At 43.6% G+C, this 19,035-nt stretch overlaps 1 protein-coding gene across 5 annotated transcripts in view; it reads left to right on the top strand.

The window, feature by feature from the left end:
- The window catches only part of ITPRID2 (ITPR interacting domain containing 2), a 66,161-nt gene that overhangs the window by 30,224 nt on the left and 16,902 nt on the right, over nt 1-19,035 (top strand). For all 5 annotated transcript variants that reach the window (XM_081023420.1, XM_081023419.1, XM_081023421.1 and 2 more), the window contains 2 exons: nt 1,764-2,443; nt 12,444-12,516. In XM_081023420.1, coding sequence (XP_080879546.1) covers nt 1,764-2,443; nt 12,444-12,516 — 753 coding nt within the window. The remainder of the gene's footprint in view (nt 1-1,763; nt 2,444-12,443; nt 12,517-19,035) is intronic.

The following is a 19,035-nucleotide window of genomic DNA, read 5'->3' as shown; positions in this document are numbered from 1 at the left end:
AATGGACTTTCCTAACAAAATGCTGAATGCTCTAGAGCTTGGAAACCCAATAACATCTGGAAGGCCATCACTGGGTCCCCACCCCTATTCCAGAGTGACACATAGTGCCTACTTGAAGGCAGTTGACCACAGATGACAGAGCAGAGGATCTACACTGGCTTCTAGTATGTTTCTGAGCACAATTCAAAGTCTTGGTGTTGACCTTTAAAGCCCTAAAAAGCCTCAGCCCTGTATACCTGAAGGAGCATCTCCACCCCCATCATCCAACCTGGACACTGAGGTCCACCGCCGAGGGCTTTCTGGCGGTTCCCTCACTGTGAGACATGAAGCTACAGGGAACCAGGCAGAGGGCCTTCTCGGTAGCGACACCCCCCCCCCCCGCGTGGAACTCCCTCCCATCAGATGTCAAGGAAATAAACAACTAGCTTAGTGCAGAGCATCTGCTTTGAAGATTTTGGCCCCAGGTTCTGTCTCTGGCATCTCCACATAGGACTGGGAGAGACCCCCGATCTGAAATCTTGGAGAGCCACCTCAAGTCAGTGTCAGTAGTATGGAACTAGATGTAGCAATGGTCTGACTCAGAATATGTGTCATGTCTGGTTGGCTGTAGAGGAATGGTGAGAGGAATCAGTTGAAGAACCCTCATGGGGTTCTTTGAAGGTAGGGCTAACTTTGAAGGTGACCCAGAAACTACAACTAATCCAGAATGTGGCAGCTAGACTGATGATTGGGAGTGGCCACTGAGACCATATAACCCTGGTCCTGAAAGACCTACATTGGCTCCCAGTACATTTTCAAGCACTATTGAAAGTGCTGGTGCTGTTCTTTAAAGCCCTAAAGGGCCTCAGCCCAGTATACCTGAAGGAGCGTCTCCACCCCCATCGTTCAGCCGAGACACTGAGGTCCAGCTCCGAGGGCCTTCCAGTGGTTCCCTCCCTGCAAGAAGTGAGGTTACAGGAAACCAGGCAGAGGGCCTTCTCGGTAGTGGCGCCTGCCCCGTGGAACTCCCTCCCATCAGATGTCAAGGAAATAAACAACTATCTGACTTTTAGAAGACATCTGAAGGTTCAGGGAAGTTTTTAATGGTTGACGTTTTATTGTGTTTTTAATATTTTGTTGGGAACCGCCCAGAGTGGCTGGGGCTACCCAGTAATATGGGCGGCACATAAATAATAAAATTATTATTATTACTATTATTATTGTGGTGGTGGTGCATGGTGGGATTCAGAGGAAAGGATATGAAACCACTTTGAGGGGGGTGGATGTGAGTTAAGGGGGCAGGGACCTGGGTGGGCAAAGGTGGTGAAAAGGGCCGATGCTGACCTCTCTCTCCTGAAACATTTCACCAGAACTTTGCTAGATGCAACCAAAATGTATAGTTTGTGTAACTTGAAAGGCACAAGTGATTTAAAGACTAGCCTATTGGCAGTAACATTTTGTATATGTGTGTGTTTTCCTTTTTCATGTAATAGTCAGAATGACATTTTAATAATGAAATGCAATAGTTTGGAGTACGAAGTAACAAACAGCTGTTCTTAAAAATAAAATAAAACGATTGGCTTTTTAAAAAAATGAATTTCGGAAAAGCCCAAGGCTGTGGGTACTCTTTGACAGAGACATTTGAGGTTTAGCAATCTGGTGGGCCTTTGCCTGCTATGTGTTTGTTTTTACCTTTGCAAGTTCCAAGCAGCTTCATTATTGACTCTTACAATGCCTCCCATTGTTCTCTTTGTCATCTCTTTGTTTTTTTGTCCTTTTGCCAGGCCGCTTTCGTCAAATTGAAGTGCTCACCACGGTGGCCAATGCATTCTCTTCCTTGTACTCCCAAGTCTCTGGCACTCCGCTGCAGAAAATTGGGAGCATGAATTCGACCGCTTCCAGCAAAGAGGCACCCAGCCCTCCTCCTCTGACGCGGAGCAACACGGCGAGTCGTTTCATCAAGACCTTGTCTAAACTCAATCTGTATGGGAGCCCGCAGGCAGGCGAAGGGGCCGGCAGCCCTGCCGCCTCACCAGTCGAGAAGGGGAAAGCCGAAAGTGGGGCTGAAGAAGCGGAGGCGAAAAATGAGCCCAAAACTCCAAAACACTTCAAAGCTTCTCTGCTGGCTACGGTAAAAGAGGAGACGCCAAGCAACCAGTCCACTGCGGCTGAGGGTCTCAATGCTTCGGGAATTTCTTCTGGCATGAATGCAAAGCAAGGAGATGGTACTGTGCCTCCTGAAACCAAGGACTCGGTTGATTATTCAGATGAAAAAGCTGCTGCTACAACATCCAGTAGTATCGAGAGTGATGCACTAGCACCAGCCAGTTCTGGGCTCAAAGTTAACGCCGAACTGCAAATAACTCCTGCTCCCGTGTTGGATAAACAGCCCTGTGCTTCAATAGCCAACCCATCCATTGCCAATCTCATGTTGCAGCAGAAGGACTCGTTTGAGATGGAAGAGGTAAGTGGAAAGGCATTTGTTTGGGCTATGTGCAAAGTCCTCCTTGGTCTCCTATGCTAGGGCTGGGCGAAATATCAATATATCATCCAAAATCGGATTGAAGTCCATATCGTGATACTGGTTTTGTAATTTTTGACCTGGCAATGTGTCATGAATTGTGGTGTGTGTGTGCTGTGCAAAAATCACAAGGTGGGAAAAACCGTAAAGCCAGCCAGTGCTTCTCTCGATTCCTGCAGCCCATGTTAACTCTGCCGACTCGGCTCTCCCCTGCCTCCTGCAGGGGGGCAGCGAATCACAAGAGCAGGTGCCGGCAAAAATCATGATGTGGGAAAAACCGTGAAGCCGGCCAATGCCTCCATATAGCTCCATCCTCATTTGAGACATTGTGATATATCAGCATACAGTGGTACCGCAGGTTACATATGCTTCAGCTTACAGACTCCGCTAACCCGGAAATAGTGCTTCAGGTTAAGAACTTTGCTTCAGGATGAGAACAGAAATCGGGTTCCGGCAGCGCGGCATCAGCAGGAGGCCCCATTAGATAAAGTGGTGCTTCAGGTTAAGAACAGTTTCAGGTTAAGTACGGACCTCCGGAACGAATTAAGTACTTAACCCAAGGTACCACTGTACTGCAATGTTTAGCTGGTGATACTTCACAATCTTGAAAACTGGATATCGCCCAGCCTTACCCAGTTTTGTATGCTCCTTTGATCTAGAGGTAGCATATAGCCATTGTGACTACTAGGAAGCATCAGCGAGCTTAAGTACAGCTGATGTGCTGAAATGATGACAAATTCTTGCTAAATAAGCATCTGCATTCTGGTTAGAGGTGTTTAAGTCCACAGGAGTGGGAAATCCAGCTTTTCCCAACAGGAATGAGGCAATTCCCTTTAAAAAAAAATTATTTGTGTTTCTAAAAATGCATATGAAACAATGAGTGTGTGCTGGGAGTGCCCAGCGGCCTTCTGGTCTGCATTGCTTTGGCATGTTTTCATCAGGCATCGCATGGCAAGCTTACATTCCTGCAGGTTTTTCCGTGCTATCCTGGGGCTCCTTTAGGAAGTCTGTTGCTGTCAAGATAGCCAGTGTGGGAGTGAGTCAAGGCAAAGTTTCCTCGGGAGCCCTGGCCTCTGCCCTCTCAGCCAATCACGATTCTCTCAAGTCTATGTCCCATATTGATATTGGCTAAGGAGGCGCAGAGGGGTGGACTGGGCGTCGGTTGCAAGTTTGCAGGGTACAAATGCTGGTGGGGCTTTGATCCTGGGGTCCAGGCAAGGGCGGGTGATGACAAATGATCTGGTCCTTCCCCCTCCAAAAATGCCACCAGGAAAAAATAGAAAGGTGGGAACACAAGAAGCTTAAGTGTACCCAACCGGGAGCAAGTAGACCAAGGCAACGCCTCCGAAAAGCCAGACCGTAGCAGAAAGGCTTGTGAGATGAGCTTTTTCAATATGTATTTGATTCTGTAGGAAACTGCAGTAAGCTGTTTTGCGTGTGTGCATGTGCATGTGTGGTGTTGTGGTGGTTTTTTTTAAAAAAAATGTCATTGAAGTAAACCTGTCACTAACACAGTGTAAATTCTGATACTAGTGCTAGACAATGATATGTAGCATATTATATCCCTGGGAATTTTCAGTGCAGCTACAGTCGGAGAGGCTTTCTTCCAGGGTTGCAAATCTTGGATGTCCAGCTTCTTCAAGTGACTTTCCTTAGAAGATTCAGGAATGAGTTTGTTTTTGTGAAGAGGTTTCTAACCTTCATTTTGTTTGCAAAGAGGGGCTTTAAAAAGAGGCACTGCTTTGTGTGGCTGCTGAAACTGCAAGGCTCTGGGAATGGGGAAGGACTTCTAATATTGAGGGTGAACTAAATTCACTCACCTGGGTCTTGCCTGTCCGCAGAGAGCTTTCTGCTCTCTACTTGCTCTAGTTGCACCTTGCCTTTCCCGACTATTCTAGCATTTTGCCATTAGCCCCGGTGGCACTGATTTAAATCCACCACGGCTGCTTCTGATGCACACTGAGATTTATATAGAATTCTGTTGTTGTTTTTAATTAGATGGGGTGGCAGGACTCAGGGCCATACTGTGAACTTGGCTCTGATCACGGTGAAGTTGAAAAAGTGGCTGGATCTGGTTATTGGCTTGCAATGCAATGCATATTTCAAAAAGTGAAAATCCGGACACAAAAGTTTGTTGAGCCTTTTTGGGCAAAGTTGTTGAAGTTTTCTGCTATTTTTAAGGAGATTTGCTGAAAAATCGACACTAATGGCATGGGTTGCCATACGCCCGGGTTTTTACCGCTTTTCAAAAATTCCACCCGGACGTTATTTTTGACGGACATATCCCAGATATGTCTGGGAAATCCCAGACTTATGGCAGCCCTATGCAACAGTGTGCCTTGGCAAAGAAGTGGTGGTCAATTATGAAGACGAGTAGAATTTTGAGACTCGTTTGTGCAGCAGCTTTCTCTTTCTGCATTCCTTGTCCATCTGTCTAGATGTTCTAGTCCAGCCTGGTGTTTTCCAGATGATTTGAACTATAGCTCCAATCATCCCTGGCCATGCTTGCTGAAGATGACTGGAGCCAAGATTCAGGCATTTTGGGGGGTGGGGGGGGAGGCTGCCGGGTTGAGGGAGTCTGTTCTCATCCAGGCTGCCGTATAACCACAAGAGAGTTCCTGTTACTCTGTGAGATTACATGATTAAAGGCTGTTGCAAGCCCAAATCTCCCATTCCCAGAAGAGGTTTGTGTCTTGTTCCAAGCCAGTTCTGCTGCCTCTGTGTGCAGTTCCTCAGAATAACTGCTCATAAGAGGCTGCCTGGTGCAGCTCTGCATGAAGATCACAGCAGTATTTGCATAGGTCACTATTGCACTTTCATAAGCCTTCTTCAGACATTACTATTATGCTATTATTATTATCCTATTAAGGAAACATGGGACGTGGGTGGCGCTGTGGGTTAAACCACAGAGCCTAGGACTTGCCGATCAGAAGGTCGGCAGTTCGAATCCCCGCAACGGGGTGAGCTTCCGTGGCTCAGTCCCTGCTCCTGCCAACCTAGCAGTTCGAAAGCATGTCAAAGTGCAAGTAGATAAATAGGTACCGCTCTGGCGGGAAGGTAAACGGCATTTCCGTGCGCTGCTCTGGTTCACCAGAAGCGGCTTAGTCATGCCGTCCACATGACCCGGAAGCTGTATGCCGGCTCCCTCGGCCAATAAAGCGAGATGAACGCTACAACCCCAGAGTTGGTCATGATTGAACCTAATGGTCAGGCATTCCTTTTACCTAATAAAACATGTGAGAGGCACGGAAGTGGGGAACCAAGCATGCCAGCTCTGCTCCCTCCTTCTCATCTTCATCCCTCGTCTTCTTTTCACTGACTCATAGAGTTGGCAGTGACTCTGAGGATCATCTAGTCTGGGGTTTCCTCAACTTGTGTCTCCAGATGTTTTTGGATTACAGTTCCAGTCATCCCTAGCTGGTCAGGGATGATGGGAGCTGTTGCCCAGCAACATAAAGAGAACCACAGGTGTCCCATCCCAGGCTAAGCCTTTGTAAGGTTCTAAGCACCTACATCAAAGTTCCCTCTGGCATAGAATCTTGTTTAGGATGAGGATTAGACAAGGGCAGTCAACAGAAGTGGCCATACTAGGATTTCTAGAAGGAAGCTGAACTATTTTGTGTGTGTGTGTGTGTGTGTGTGTGTGTCTGTGTGCCTGTGAAATCCATGTGTATTGTGAATCAAGGGATCAATTAGCCTCATTATAGAAAGGAACAGGGAAGAGAAAAATTAGGGTTTTAGCTAAACTGTGGTCATCTTGGTGGCATTCATTTCCTATTCATTGTGTGTGTGTTTCTTGTGGTACTGTAGTTTTAGACTCTAAACTGTCTTGGAGACCACTGATGGAAAGGGAAAGGTATACATAGAATCATACAGTTGGTTGGGACCCTGAGGATCATCTAGTCCAACTCCCTGCAATGCAGGAATATGCAGCTCTTATTGATAATAATAATAAATAAACAAATAAACAAATAACCACTACCGAGAAGTGCACCATGCTGTAACCAACTGAGCTATCCATGTGGATCATCTTTATTTCATTTCTTTTCAAATATCTGCATGTATCTCTGCTGGAAAATTTGAGCTCTCCTACTCATAACAGCATCATCTCTGACATCACAGCCTCTATGTTGTCCAACTTTAACATCATACTGAACTGTTACAGTAAAGCCATTCTTTGAGGACTTTGCCATTTCAAGCATTTTCCCAAGTGGTTTGGGCCCGAATAAGTGCTTTCAGGCTGAATCTATTTGGGACATGTTTCTTCTTTTCACCTTCAAGATAGACATGGCAAATAGAGGCCAAATCCCTGTGTCAGGGCTGGTGCCAGCATGTGGAATGCTCAGGCAGCTTCCAGTCAGGATTCAGGGCCCTGGAAGAGACCCACCCAGCTATATTTGAGTTGAGGTCTTCCTGCCATGTTCTGCCAGGGCACGGTGAAAAAGTCAAAATGGCAGATGCCCATCACAGATTTCAGTGGCATTACTACTGTCTTCTGCCACCATGGCAAACCCACAGAATTGGTGAGGACCTGCACCAGAACTGTGGGTTCACTAAATGGCACAGCTGGGGGCACATCTGGAATTTGTCTTGTGTGCTGTGCTGGCGCAGTGCTGTAAGATTCAAGATGTCTTTCCCTTTAGCCTTCCAGGGGTGTGGGGTGGGGAGAGGGAATGACACAACAAAATGCATACAAAAATCCCCCATTTTGTTTCCTTGGACAAAGCTCAAACAGTTTTCTTTCAATAGCATTTAATCCATTCTTTTTAAGCTGTGATAACAGGGACACAATGCCTCAGCTTGATATTTTGAAAATATGCTGGTTTCCTAAAAGGAAGTCCTTTGATATTGGATGTTTCTATTTTAATAAACCAGTATTAAGTCAGAGTTTGTTGTGTGAGAAAAGAGAAAGCAAGCAGTTTTATCACCAAAGAACATCTTGGAATTGAGGAAATGTCTGAAAGTTGGTCAGTTGTGAAATGTGGAGACTGGCCACTTGAGAAGGGAGAGAACAAGTCTAGCTGCCTTCACTTAGATGGATTCTTACTTAAACAAGTTGGCATAAATATTTGCAGTTCTTAATACCAGCCTTAGTAATTTAAAGATCACACTTTGTTTTATAGGCAGCATCACTTTGGGGAACGTGACTGGAGACGATTGTGTGACACAGAGGTTATTGCAATGGGCACAGTTACTTTATTGCCCTGCTCACTTGAGGGAAGTAGTCAGGAGCAAGAAATGCCACTCTGAATGACCAAATATTACATAAAATGATGGCTGGTGAATAAAATGATGTTGCGGCTTGAAGCACTGATTCAGATATGTTTAAATAACAAGTTTGTTAGTGGCAAAAAATTATACAGGCTACCCAAACCCATGTTGACCATAAGCTCAAATTTGGGGATTTGGAAGTTGTGGGGAATCCACCCACTTCTGGAAAAATCCAGAATCTTCTGCCAGGTAATAGTAATTGGTATTAAACCTTTTCATATGAATATTATCAAAGCTATGTTCCAGAATATGAAGGTTCTTCTCTCACAGACTAAACGTGTTACAATATTCAGGGTTTGCTACCTTTAGGTGAAATGTAACAGAAGAAAGTTTTGTATTTGTAGCTTGTCTACAGTTTGCATATAACCTCTGTAATTTAAGGAATGGCTATTTATAGTTTGCTGTGTCCTGGATTTCAGAGTTCTTTTTTAACAATGAAGAGATGTTTTTGTGTTTAGGTAGCGCTGTTGCTAAGCTGCAATCTTATATGTGCTTAAATGGGAGTAAGTACAGCTGAATTCAGTAGTGCTTATTTCTTGAGCAGACACAGATAAGATTACACTCTTAAGGCGCCTTTGCAGGCCACTCAGATACGTAGTTTTCTTGCAAACACATGCATAGAGTAACCTTTGCCATCATAATGGGTCTAGACGAAACTAGACAATACAGTTTTTCTGGCAAGCAATGAGCTGATTTCGACTGAGAGGGTGTGATAGCCTTTTTTAAAAAAAGTTTATTCTTGGTGGGGCCCCCTCCCTCCCAAGAGTCTGGGATTGAGTAGTTCAGAGAAAATTGCTAGAATGAACAATGTATATGCAAACTTGGGGATAGCAGATGGTTTTGGCATGGATTCTAATTGTTTGGACAAGACTCTCGGTTAATTTTACATCATCTAATTGGCACCTGCTACTTCTAGTATTGCTTTTGGCAAAATGTTAACATGGAGTAAAGCTTCAGACACTGTACATGCATACACATACATACATGCATACATACATGTCTTTCCACAGTTTAAACCATGATCAAGGCTGTTTACAACATGTAAATATATATACAACAAAAGTAGTTGTAAAAAAATAAATAAAACATTACAAATACGCAACCAAACCAAACAATTTCCACATAAATCACAATAAGATCCAAAATAAAAATGCAATACGCCTCCCCACCCCCACCCCACAACAGCACCCCAGCCCAAGAGTCTGTTCAGCAGCCTCAGCTTTTGTAGTTGGAGTCAGTCCTTCCCAGGCCAAGTGGAAAAGGCCCACAAGGCAGGGAGCAGGTCTTCCTGGGCTCACAGCCAAGATGGTCTCTGGTCTCTTCAGCAGCCTCAGCTTTTGGAGACCAGAACAGGCAATTTCATGTGGGTGGCAAAGAGAGGGAGAAACAGAAGGAAAAGGGAGGGTTAAAGAGAAAGAAAAGCCCAGCTACTTTTGACTGTGGCTCCACTGACTTATCAGTATGTGGCTCCTGACAAAGTAACACTGAGAGAACATGGCCCTCGAAAAGTAAACATTTGCCTATCCTTGCTATAGCGTAGCCACTAGTCTCCATTTTGCATTGCTTTGGATTGGGTGCTTTTAGTTTGACACTCTAGATGGAATGCGGCTGACACTCAGTGTGTCGTTCCTAGTCACACTCTTGAATATCCTATTCTTATATGAATTAAACAAGAATTGTGATGTATACCACATTGGTGATGATACGCATCTCCCAATCAGTTGAGCACATTAATAATCTTATCGCAATCGAGGCAATTGCCACTTTGTGTGGGGTGATTAGATTAGCTTGTGGGATGTCTTCCTTCCTTGTTTGGGTTGGGGAGGATGTGTTTGCTTAAAGGCATAATTATTCCCTCAGTTGCCACACCAAAAAGTTGGCAGCTGTGTTGTAGCTGGTTACAAGGCTTTCTCCAAACAATGGCTAGCAATAACTCACTAGAACTAGGGGAATTTAAACAGAGGTGACTGCAGTCTCATCCTACCTTGGGGCAAAGCTAACTTTACCTGCAAAACCTGTTGAATGCTAATAAATAGTAGTCACGTTCATCTTTTAGATTGATTGCAACTGGTGGTATGGTTTCTTTTTTACTTAATTTTGAAATTTTAATTTGATTCTTACATCCGGGATGGTTTTATATATAATTTTATTGATGAGGTGGCTCTCTTGCTTTGTGCAACAAGAAAAGAGACATTTCCCCCCTTGAACAAAACCTTTCCTGTCTAGTTTCTCTTTGTTGCTGGGTGGTGGGAAGTTGCATGAGAACTGCTTATTTAGCAATTAATTTAGAGAAGCTTTCATGCTGTTTAAACAAAGGAGCTGCTTTGTGCTACATCTCCCCATTCCTGCTAGCAGGCCTGCCTGCCTTGCAACATAGTCTCTGACACTAAATAGAACTTTATAGAGGGAAATGTGAGCTGTGAAACCTGTAGTGCTGCCTATTTAAATGTTTTGGGTGAATCTACTGGCCAGATTAGTCATGATTTGACAGCTGACATTGGATGGTGTTTTGAGGTGATGTCAGGCCTTGTCTGTGGTGTTAATTACTTTGGTAATAAACCTACCATGTGGTGTTATAGAATCATAAAACCATAGAGCTGGAAGGGAACCTCAGGATCATCTAGTCAGTGTTTCCCAAACTTGGGTCTCCCACTGTTTTTGGACTACACCTCCCATCATCCTTAGCTAGCAGGACTAGCAGTCAGGGATCATGGGAATCAGTGTTAGAAACTGAGATATGAAAGCTGGGAGCTAAATGGCACCTTAAACCTAGGTTATGGGCACAACAACAGAATGTCTAGGTGTGCTTTTTTATAACAAAAATAAAAAGCTGAAAATGAATGAACTGCAGCTAAAATATTATGTTTGTTTTTCACGTGGTCTCGTCTTTCCCATGCCCACCCCCCTAATATTCTTAAGAGGGTCTCTTCTCCAGTCGTCAGAGAGTAGCTGGTAGTGGGGAGGGAGAGAAAGGTCCTCCTTTCCTTCCACTCTGCAGTTTTAATCTGAATTCTCAGGCACAGTACTGAGCCCAGAGCTCAGAAACTGCTCACACTAATGAAATTCCCTGTCGCAAAATGTGCCTAGAACAATGGGAGTTTTGAACACTGATGGGAACTGTAGTCCAAAAACAGCTGGAGACCCGCATTTGGGAAACACTGATCTAGTACAACCCCCTGCAGTGCAGGAATATGAAGTTGTCACATATGGGGATCAAACCTGCAGACTTGGCATGGTTAGCACTATGCTCTAACCCAGTGTTTCTCAACTTGTGGGTCCCCAGATGTTGTTGAACTACAACTCCCATCATTCCTAGCCAACATGACCAGTGGTCAGGGATGATGGGAGTTGTAGTCTAACAACATCTGGGGACCCACAGGTTGAGAACCGCTGCAACCCATGGGTAGGCAAACTAAGGCCCAGGGGCCGGATCCAGCCGAATCGCCTTCTCAATCCAGCCCGCGACTGGTCCAGGAATCAGCGTGTTTTTACATGAGTAGAATGTGTCCTTTTATTTAAAATGCATCTCTGGGTTATTTGTGGGGCATAGGAATTTGTTCATTTTTTTCCCCTTTTCAAAATATACCGTATTTTTCGCTCCATAACACGCACCCGACCATAACACGCACGTAGTTTTTAGAGGAGGAAAATCCGTAGGCATGCCACCCATAGGCATTTCCTCTATAACACGCACAGACATTTTCCCTTACTTTCTAGGAGGAAAAAAGTGAGTGTTATGGTGCAAAAAATACGGTAGTTCGCCCCGCCCCCACAAGGTCTAAGGGACAGTGGACTGAAAAAGTTTGCTGACCCCTGCTCTAACCCACTGAGCTATGTGTGAATACTCAATTCTTCATCTATGAACCTGTAGAAATAATATTAAAAAGTCTACATACGGAATTGTATCAAGGGGAGATTAGTTAGGATCTGCTAAAATCCTAAAGCAATGGGGTAGTTTTCAGCTTTCGCAGAACTGTTCTGAGGATCAGTATTAACGTGGTTTGGACTGGGGGAGAGAGAGAGAAGGCGGTAGCTTGCAGACTTAGAGGCATGGTAGAAACCTCTGAAACATGTTAGTGGTTTTAAGATCAGAAGATTTGCCACTGGGGCCTCTACAACGCCCTTTACGAACAGTGTCTCCCTCCACCCTTTTAAACACAGCGTTTGGGGAAGACTTTAGTGAAATTCACAAGCTAGCTGTCATTAACTTTATTATTTTTGTTTGGTCTAAATAATGATATTGTGTTACTGCATCAATAAACCAGCACAGCTACCTCCTGTTGTTGTTGTTGTTGTTGTTGTTGTTTGTTTTGTTTTTAAACATTCTTGCCTAAAAATGAAAAGCTCTTTTGGAGATGATTGTGTTTTCTATACAACATTTCTCTTTTTTAAAAAAAACCCAAAACCTTCATTGCCCCTGGAATACTGATATGGTGTCTTTTTATTCCACATATATCGTGTTCTGCATGTTCCAGCTTAAGTACTTATTTTCTGCTGCAGGAAGTCTGAAAGGGATATACTAGTGATAAACAGCAATGAATGTTTACTTTGGATTGCCAAATTTGATTGCGTTGGATTGTGAATCAGCTAAGTAGCTAGTTATGTTGATCAGTGGGCATAACTGTCTGTTGGGCATGACTCAAAAAATGCTTTGATTTTATTCCTACTGCAGATTCAAAGTACAGAAGGAGAGATTCCACATGCTCTTAACATGAGCCAGCTGGCTTTAGCCAAAACTAAAAAAGGTGAGTAGGTTTCTCTCCTCTTTCTTTTTGGCCCCCTCTGAAATGGCTCTGGCACAGCCCCATTTATTTCTGACAGTGCCCATTGACATGTTGATGCAAGTACTTGGGAGCTTCTTAAATTGCAGCCCACCCAAAAGATCCTTGTCTGCTTCTCTGCCAGCTTTCAAATCATAGTGTTCCCCTTGTGAAGTGGCACTTCAAATGAGAGAGGATGAATCACATTTCTAACCTCAATGAATGGTTCTGCTTCTCTGTGTCGGAGAAACTGAAAGGTTGTGTTTTGCTTTGTTTTTTTTATAACGGAGCCCTGTCATTTGAAATGACAATTTTAAACCTTAAAATTACAAACTCTTTCAACCTGAATTGTGTGGTACATGCAGCATTTTACTGCCCTTCAGACTGCTGACTGTACAGAAGCCTCGTACTTTTGACCACACAGATTGTCTTCCACTGCAGTCCTCTGCACATGTTAAGTTCCACTGTTTCCAAGGGGGATTCTTCCCTAGTAGGTCTGTTTTCAGGGTGCAGTATTTATTCCCCTCTTTCTCTGCCACTAAGGTATGTGGGTGGCGCTGTGGGTTAAACTACAGAGCCTAGGACTTGCCGATCAGAAGGTCGGCGGTTCGAATCCCCACGACGAGGTGAGCTCCCATTGCTCGGTCCCTGCTCCTGCCAACCTAGCAGTTCGAAAGCACGCAGTGCAAGTAGATAAATAGTTACCGCTCAGGCGGGAAGATAAACGGCGTTTCCGTGTGCTGCTCTGGTTCGCCAGAAGCGGCTTAGTCATGCTGGCCACATGACCCGGAAGCTGTACGCCGGCTCCCTCGGCCAATAAAGTGAGATGAGCGCCACAACCCCAGAGTCGGTCACGACTGGACCTAATGGTCAGGGGTCCCTTTACCTTTACCTTCTCTGCCAATATATGGGCAATGCTATTGCCCAAAGGATGAAGGCAAGGGCAGTGTAGGATTCCCAGCCTGCACTATACAGCTGATGGACATGAAGAAATCCCAGAATGCATCACAGGAAAGCACCATTTGATTCCTGAGCCTTGTCTGAGCAAGGAAAAGGGGTGGGATCCTGGGAGGCCAAATTAACTGGGTTATTGTGCAGTGTGGCAAAGATATCTGCCCACCATTCAGGGAACTGATCAAGAAAATGCATTGTTCATTGCATGCATGTAACTTTTGAATGTACTTTAGAAGTTGCTATACAATATAAATAAAATAGACATATAGAGTGAATTGTGCTTCCAGTTTCAATACAGAAAACATTTTGCTACTGATCTCAAAAGTTTTGGGGAAAAAACACTGATGCCATGTGCATGTGCAGCTGACAATAGAATTTAGGTACATACATGCTTGTGTGATTGTGTGCACTTTGAGTTGAGAGCCCTATGCTCCTGTTTAGTAATAAATCAGCTTGTTATCAGACCTAGGTTTTGTTTATTAATTCTCCGAGTCCTTAAGTCCTTCAACCTTGGTTCAGGCTCACATGAAAGCCCTAGCCTTGCATTGCAAGATGTTATCTCACTTCCATCAACCTGTTTTCCACTGCCTGTTTCCAAAGCCCGTTAATAACAAAACAGGAGTCCAGATGCACCTTTCATATTTGTAGCTTGTGACTCTTAAATGGCTGCTTTGATACCCATACCAGTGTTATGCTCTTCAGCACAGAATGTTATGCACTTGTAATACATTTTTGGTGGCATTGTGCCTCCAAGGAGAAGGTCACTGTTGCTTTTTGTAACTTACTGCGGTCTGAAAAACATGTTTAGCAGGCAAGCAGTAAAACGTACAATATCTGATTGTTTTTATAATCTTTGTCTTTTTTTTTTTTTTACAAGCATGGGGGCAACCCATTCTTAGGATTTTTATGTTAAACACTGCTGCATTTTACAACTACTGTGCCATGCACAAATGCAAGCTTTTAAAAAAATGTCACTGCCCTCTTTATGAATTGTGCTTAAAAAGAAAAAAGCTTAATGTAATCATTTTTCATAATCTTCTGTTGGCTGAAAAAACAATATTGCAGAACAATCTTCCTGTACTTATGATATGATGTACTTTTTAGGTAATGCATTTTACCCAAATGAGTTTATCTGGTGTGTTCAGCACCAGCATTTGTTATTACGTAACCCGAATGGAGATATGCTTTGCTTTCTGGATTTCTTTCCTATGACTGGAACAAAAAGATACCTTTGCTCTGCACTATAAAAATGAAAGTGCTGCTGAAATGTCCAGCGTGTGCAATGCTAGTTAACTGGAGGAAGCTCATTTCAGGGAAGGCACCACTTTCCTGCCCCTCACCCCTTTCTTCTGTGATGGCTTGACCTTGGAGCAACATGAGTATTGGGGGGGGGGGGGCTAGTGTGCCAGTGTTGGAGTAAGGTAGTGATGGCCAAACTTGGCCCTCCAGCTGTTTTGGGACTACAACTCCCATCATCCTTAGCTAACAGGACCAGTGGTCAGGGATGATGGGAATTGTAGTCCCAAAACAGCTGGAAGGCCAAGTTTGGCCATCACTGGAGTAAGGCTTCAGAGATCAAGGTTTAAATCCCCTCTTGGCCATGAAGCTCACTAGGTGACCATGGGCCAGTGTTGCTGCATTTCAGTCTAACCTACCTCACAGAGTTGTCGTAGGGATAAAATGGTTGGGGGGAACCGTGAGCATGACGCTGAAGAAGAGGGTGGGTTTAACAAACCTGTAAGTAACAGTTGATTTGTTCTTTCTGGAACCCCAGCTCTCAAGTCTCTGGCAGATTGAGAGAGAAGTTGAACACCCAAGTGTCTTGAAAGCTCAGAAGTCAAATGCAATCATATGAACTTGCCTTATACTGAATCCAGCCGTCCTGTGATAAGACATTTGCCCAGCATCACCTATTTTATATAGCCATTTAAAGGGTTTATGTTGATATTACTAACAAAATACAATAAATAAAATTGTAATTTTTTTATAAAAAAAATTCCTTCCAGTATTACCTTAGAGATCAACTAAGTTAGTTATTGGTATTAGCTTTCGACACTATAGCACATACCAATAGCTAACTTAGTTGGTCTCTAAGGTGCTACTGGAAGGAATTTATTTATTTTATTTTAGTTATTTTATTTTGTTTCGACTACGGCAGACCAACACGGCTACCTACCTGTTGATATTACTAGTACTCCTTCTACATTTGTATCTTGCCTTGCCACTAATTTGCTCAAGGTCATGGTATACGTGGTTCTCCCCTCCTCATCTCATTATCACAACAACCGTCTGAGGTATGTTTGGCTGAGAGATGGGGACTGGTCGATGGTCACCAAATGAGCCCATGACTGGATGGGGATATGAACCCTTGTCTCCCAAGTCCTAACCATACACTACATTGGGTTTCTACTATACCAGTATTCAGCTTCTGGGATGGATTTACAAGTGTTTTTCAGCTGAGGAGATCAAAGTTTTGCGTGTGTCCACTGGAAATGTGAAATAATTCATTGCCACAATTTGTTGTTGTTGTTGACCATTATTTCAGTTTTGCAGGAGGTGTTGCTTCTTTATTTTTAGCAGTTGCTTCCCGTTTGGGGAGGTAGTTAATACAAAAGTTACAGATATGTGTGCAGACTTCAGTACACAAACAGGTCAATACGCAGGGCCAGCAGTTCTTCATGGCCTAGATATCTGAGAACCTCTCAGCTAGAGGATGCCATCAGAGTTGACCCTGCTAACCAGCAGATACTGGGGTGCAGCAGTAGCAACCCGCCACTCTTTCCTCCTGAGCCCACCAGCTGTTCCCCTCTGCTTCCCTGAGGTGTTTTGGAAGACAGTGTCTATATGGTTGTCAACTTTATATAGCTCTCTTTAGTTGAGCAGTGGAGAAGAGCCAACTTGCCAAAAGCCTTACATACAAAGATGGGGGACCTGTGGCCCTCCAGCTCCCATCAGCCTCAGCCATCAATTAGGGATGATGGACTCTGGATTCCACCAACACCTGGAGGCCAAGGGTTTCCTCAGGGGATGAAACAAATTGCAAATGAAGACCCTGCTCCTGCACCGCTAACCAAGTTAAGGGTCAAGTAGGACACTGCTATGCTGTTAACTCGCTCCTGTTTTTCTGGTTTCAGATTTAGATCTGAGTCTGCAGAATGCAAAATTGACTAAGGCGTAACAGGTTCAAGCCAGTTTGTTTAGTGGATAGGAATGTATGATAAGAATTATTACAAAGGGGAATTTGCTGATGTGAATTTGTTGGATTGAGTTTCAGCGTGTTTTTGAGTTCGTGTGCCCTTTAAAGCAGCCAATAAGAGCATTTCTCTCTCTTTTGAAAATGTTTTGACTATTTGTTTCTGAACGTTGCTCACACTGGGCCTTCAGGTATAAAGCAGGTATTAATTTTACTGTTCGTAATGCTTTTTTAAAAATTATTTGGTGGTTCACAAAGGCCAACCTAATAAAAACTTGCAATTACTACTTTGCAAGGCCACCATCTATTACTCAGTGGTCTGAAGATTTCACTGCCCTTTCTACATTTTGGGCACAGGGCTTATAATAATCAATCTCATTTAGATACTTATTCAGACGTATGGACTGCTTATATTAATCTATATGTTTAAATTGAGGCTGGTGGAAAAAATATTTTAAATGTCCCCCTTCTCCTTTTCTTTTTGTTATATCTGCAAATAAACATTCTAAAAATTAAAAAATGAACACCACTAAATACTTTTGTCACCCTTGTCTATTGTGGAGGAGCCATAGCTTGACGATAAGGCATATCTTTTGTGAGTTGAGTTCCCAAGTCCAGTCACTTGCAGGCGTTGCCAATTTAAAACACCTTCTAACAGGAGAGCCGATTCAGTTGGAAAGCTTGCCCCTAAAAGTAGCCGCTGCTCTGAATGACGTTTGTGTGAAGTCATCAAATTATTAACACTCATGAGCAGCAAGTTGAACCCCCTTCAAATGTTAAAAGGCTTTCTTGACTTAATCTGCTCTGTAAGACTCTTGAGAGCTCCTGATGGATTAATTGTTATTATTTCTTTCATGTGCAACTTTGTAAGAAATGTACTGACTGTCAGCTCCACGGAACCTTTAAAAACCTTTCATCAACCTTTTAAGAAACTGCACTGCTCCGTTTTTCAGCCATTCCTTATAAATTATACAGTTTCTTAAAGCGATTTAGGTGGGGAGGGGAAAAGAGGAGTTTCAGTTGGATCCTGCCAAAATGTTTACTCTAGCTGTGCACTTTAATTCCCCACAGAATCCTGAGACCTGTGTTGTAAAATGCCTCTTTGTGGCTTATTTTATTTATAACAGAACTTTGTGAAATGTGTAAAGGTCTGCCCCATGCAGGACACAGGCTGCCTGCAAGGACACCTACTAAATCCAGCAACATCCATTGACACAGTTATATGTGACCATTGCCAGCATCTGAATGTAGGAGGCTTGCCTATATCAAGTCAGACCAGCCATCTAGCTCATTATTGTCTTTACCATTGTTTCTCAAACTTGATGTTGTTGGACCACAACTCCCACCACCCCTGACCACTGGCCCTGCTAGTTAGGGATGATGGGAGTTGTAGTCCAACAACAGCTGGAGACTCAAGTTTGTGAAACACTGGTTTATACTAACTCTCAATGGCTCTCCAGGGTTTTGGGCAGGAGTCTTTACCAGCCTTACCTGGAGATGCCAGGGGTTAAACCTGAGGGTTTTTTGCATGCAAAGCAGATGCTACAGCACTTTCCCAAGGAAGGATGCTGCGCTTCCTTGGATTTCTGTGATGTGCTCCGCTGCATCCAGATGTAATTGGGCATTTGCATGTTAAATGCCAGTCTGCACTAAGTAGGTAGTGGTACTTGGCATACTGCCTCCTTGATGGCTGAAGCTCTACGTAAGCTAACAGATGGTTGGGAGCATGGCAGCCTGCACTGAATGCAGTGTGTCTAGCAGTTTTAAAAACAATGAAAGTTTTCCTTAGTTTTGCAAGAGGAATTTCAGTTTGGGACGCCTGTCTACAGACCAGTAGTTTTGCTAGGGCTGCCATACGTCTGGACACATCTGGGAATTTTTCCTGGACCCATCTGGGAATTGGGTTTCAAAAATGGCATCCGGGCAGATTTTTGCTGTATCAGCAAAATGTCCGGGAAAACTCAGATATATGGCAAGTAGGGTGATTTTTTAAAAAAAGCTTTAAAAATTATCTCCAAAACCCCAACTTGTTTGGGATTTTCACTTTTGGGAATATGGCAACTCTAGTTTTGCTGACTGTTTTTGCTGTTTTGTTTTGCAGGATTTGATATATGTGTTTTTAAACAGTATTTTATTGTTTGTTATGATTGTGATATCTTCTATCGTGTTTAGTTGCCCCATTCTCCCATTGGGAGGAAAAGTACAAGGAAATAAATACAAAAGCCAATCTCAACATTATGTTATATACACCAGAATGACTTAAGAACATGGAGTCCGGGGGGGGGGGGCTGCACAGATAATGTTCTTAATGGTTAGAGTCACTCGTGGGCAAGAAGCAGGTTTAATTCATCATTTTA

Source organism: Podarcis pityusensis, assembly GCF_964106645.2.
Source record: "Podarcis pityusensis genome assembly, chromosome: 1".
In the NCBI taxonomy this organism is placed as follows: Eukaryota; Metazoa; Chordata; class Lepidosauria; order Squamata; family Lacertidae; genus Podarcis; species Podarcis pityusensis.
Note: the sequence above shows the minus strand (reverse complement) of the source record. Positions and strands in the feature narration are given on the sequence as shown.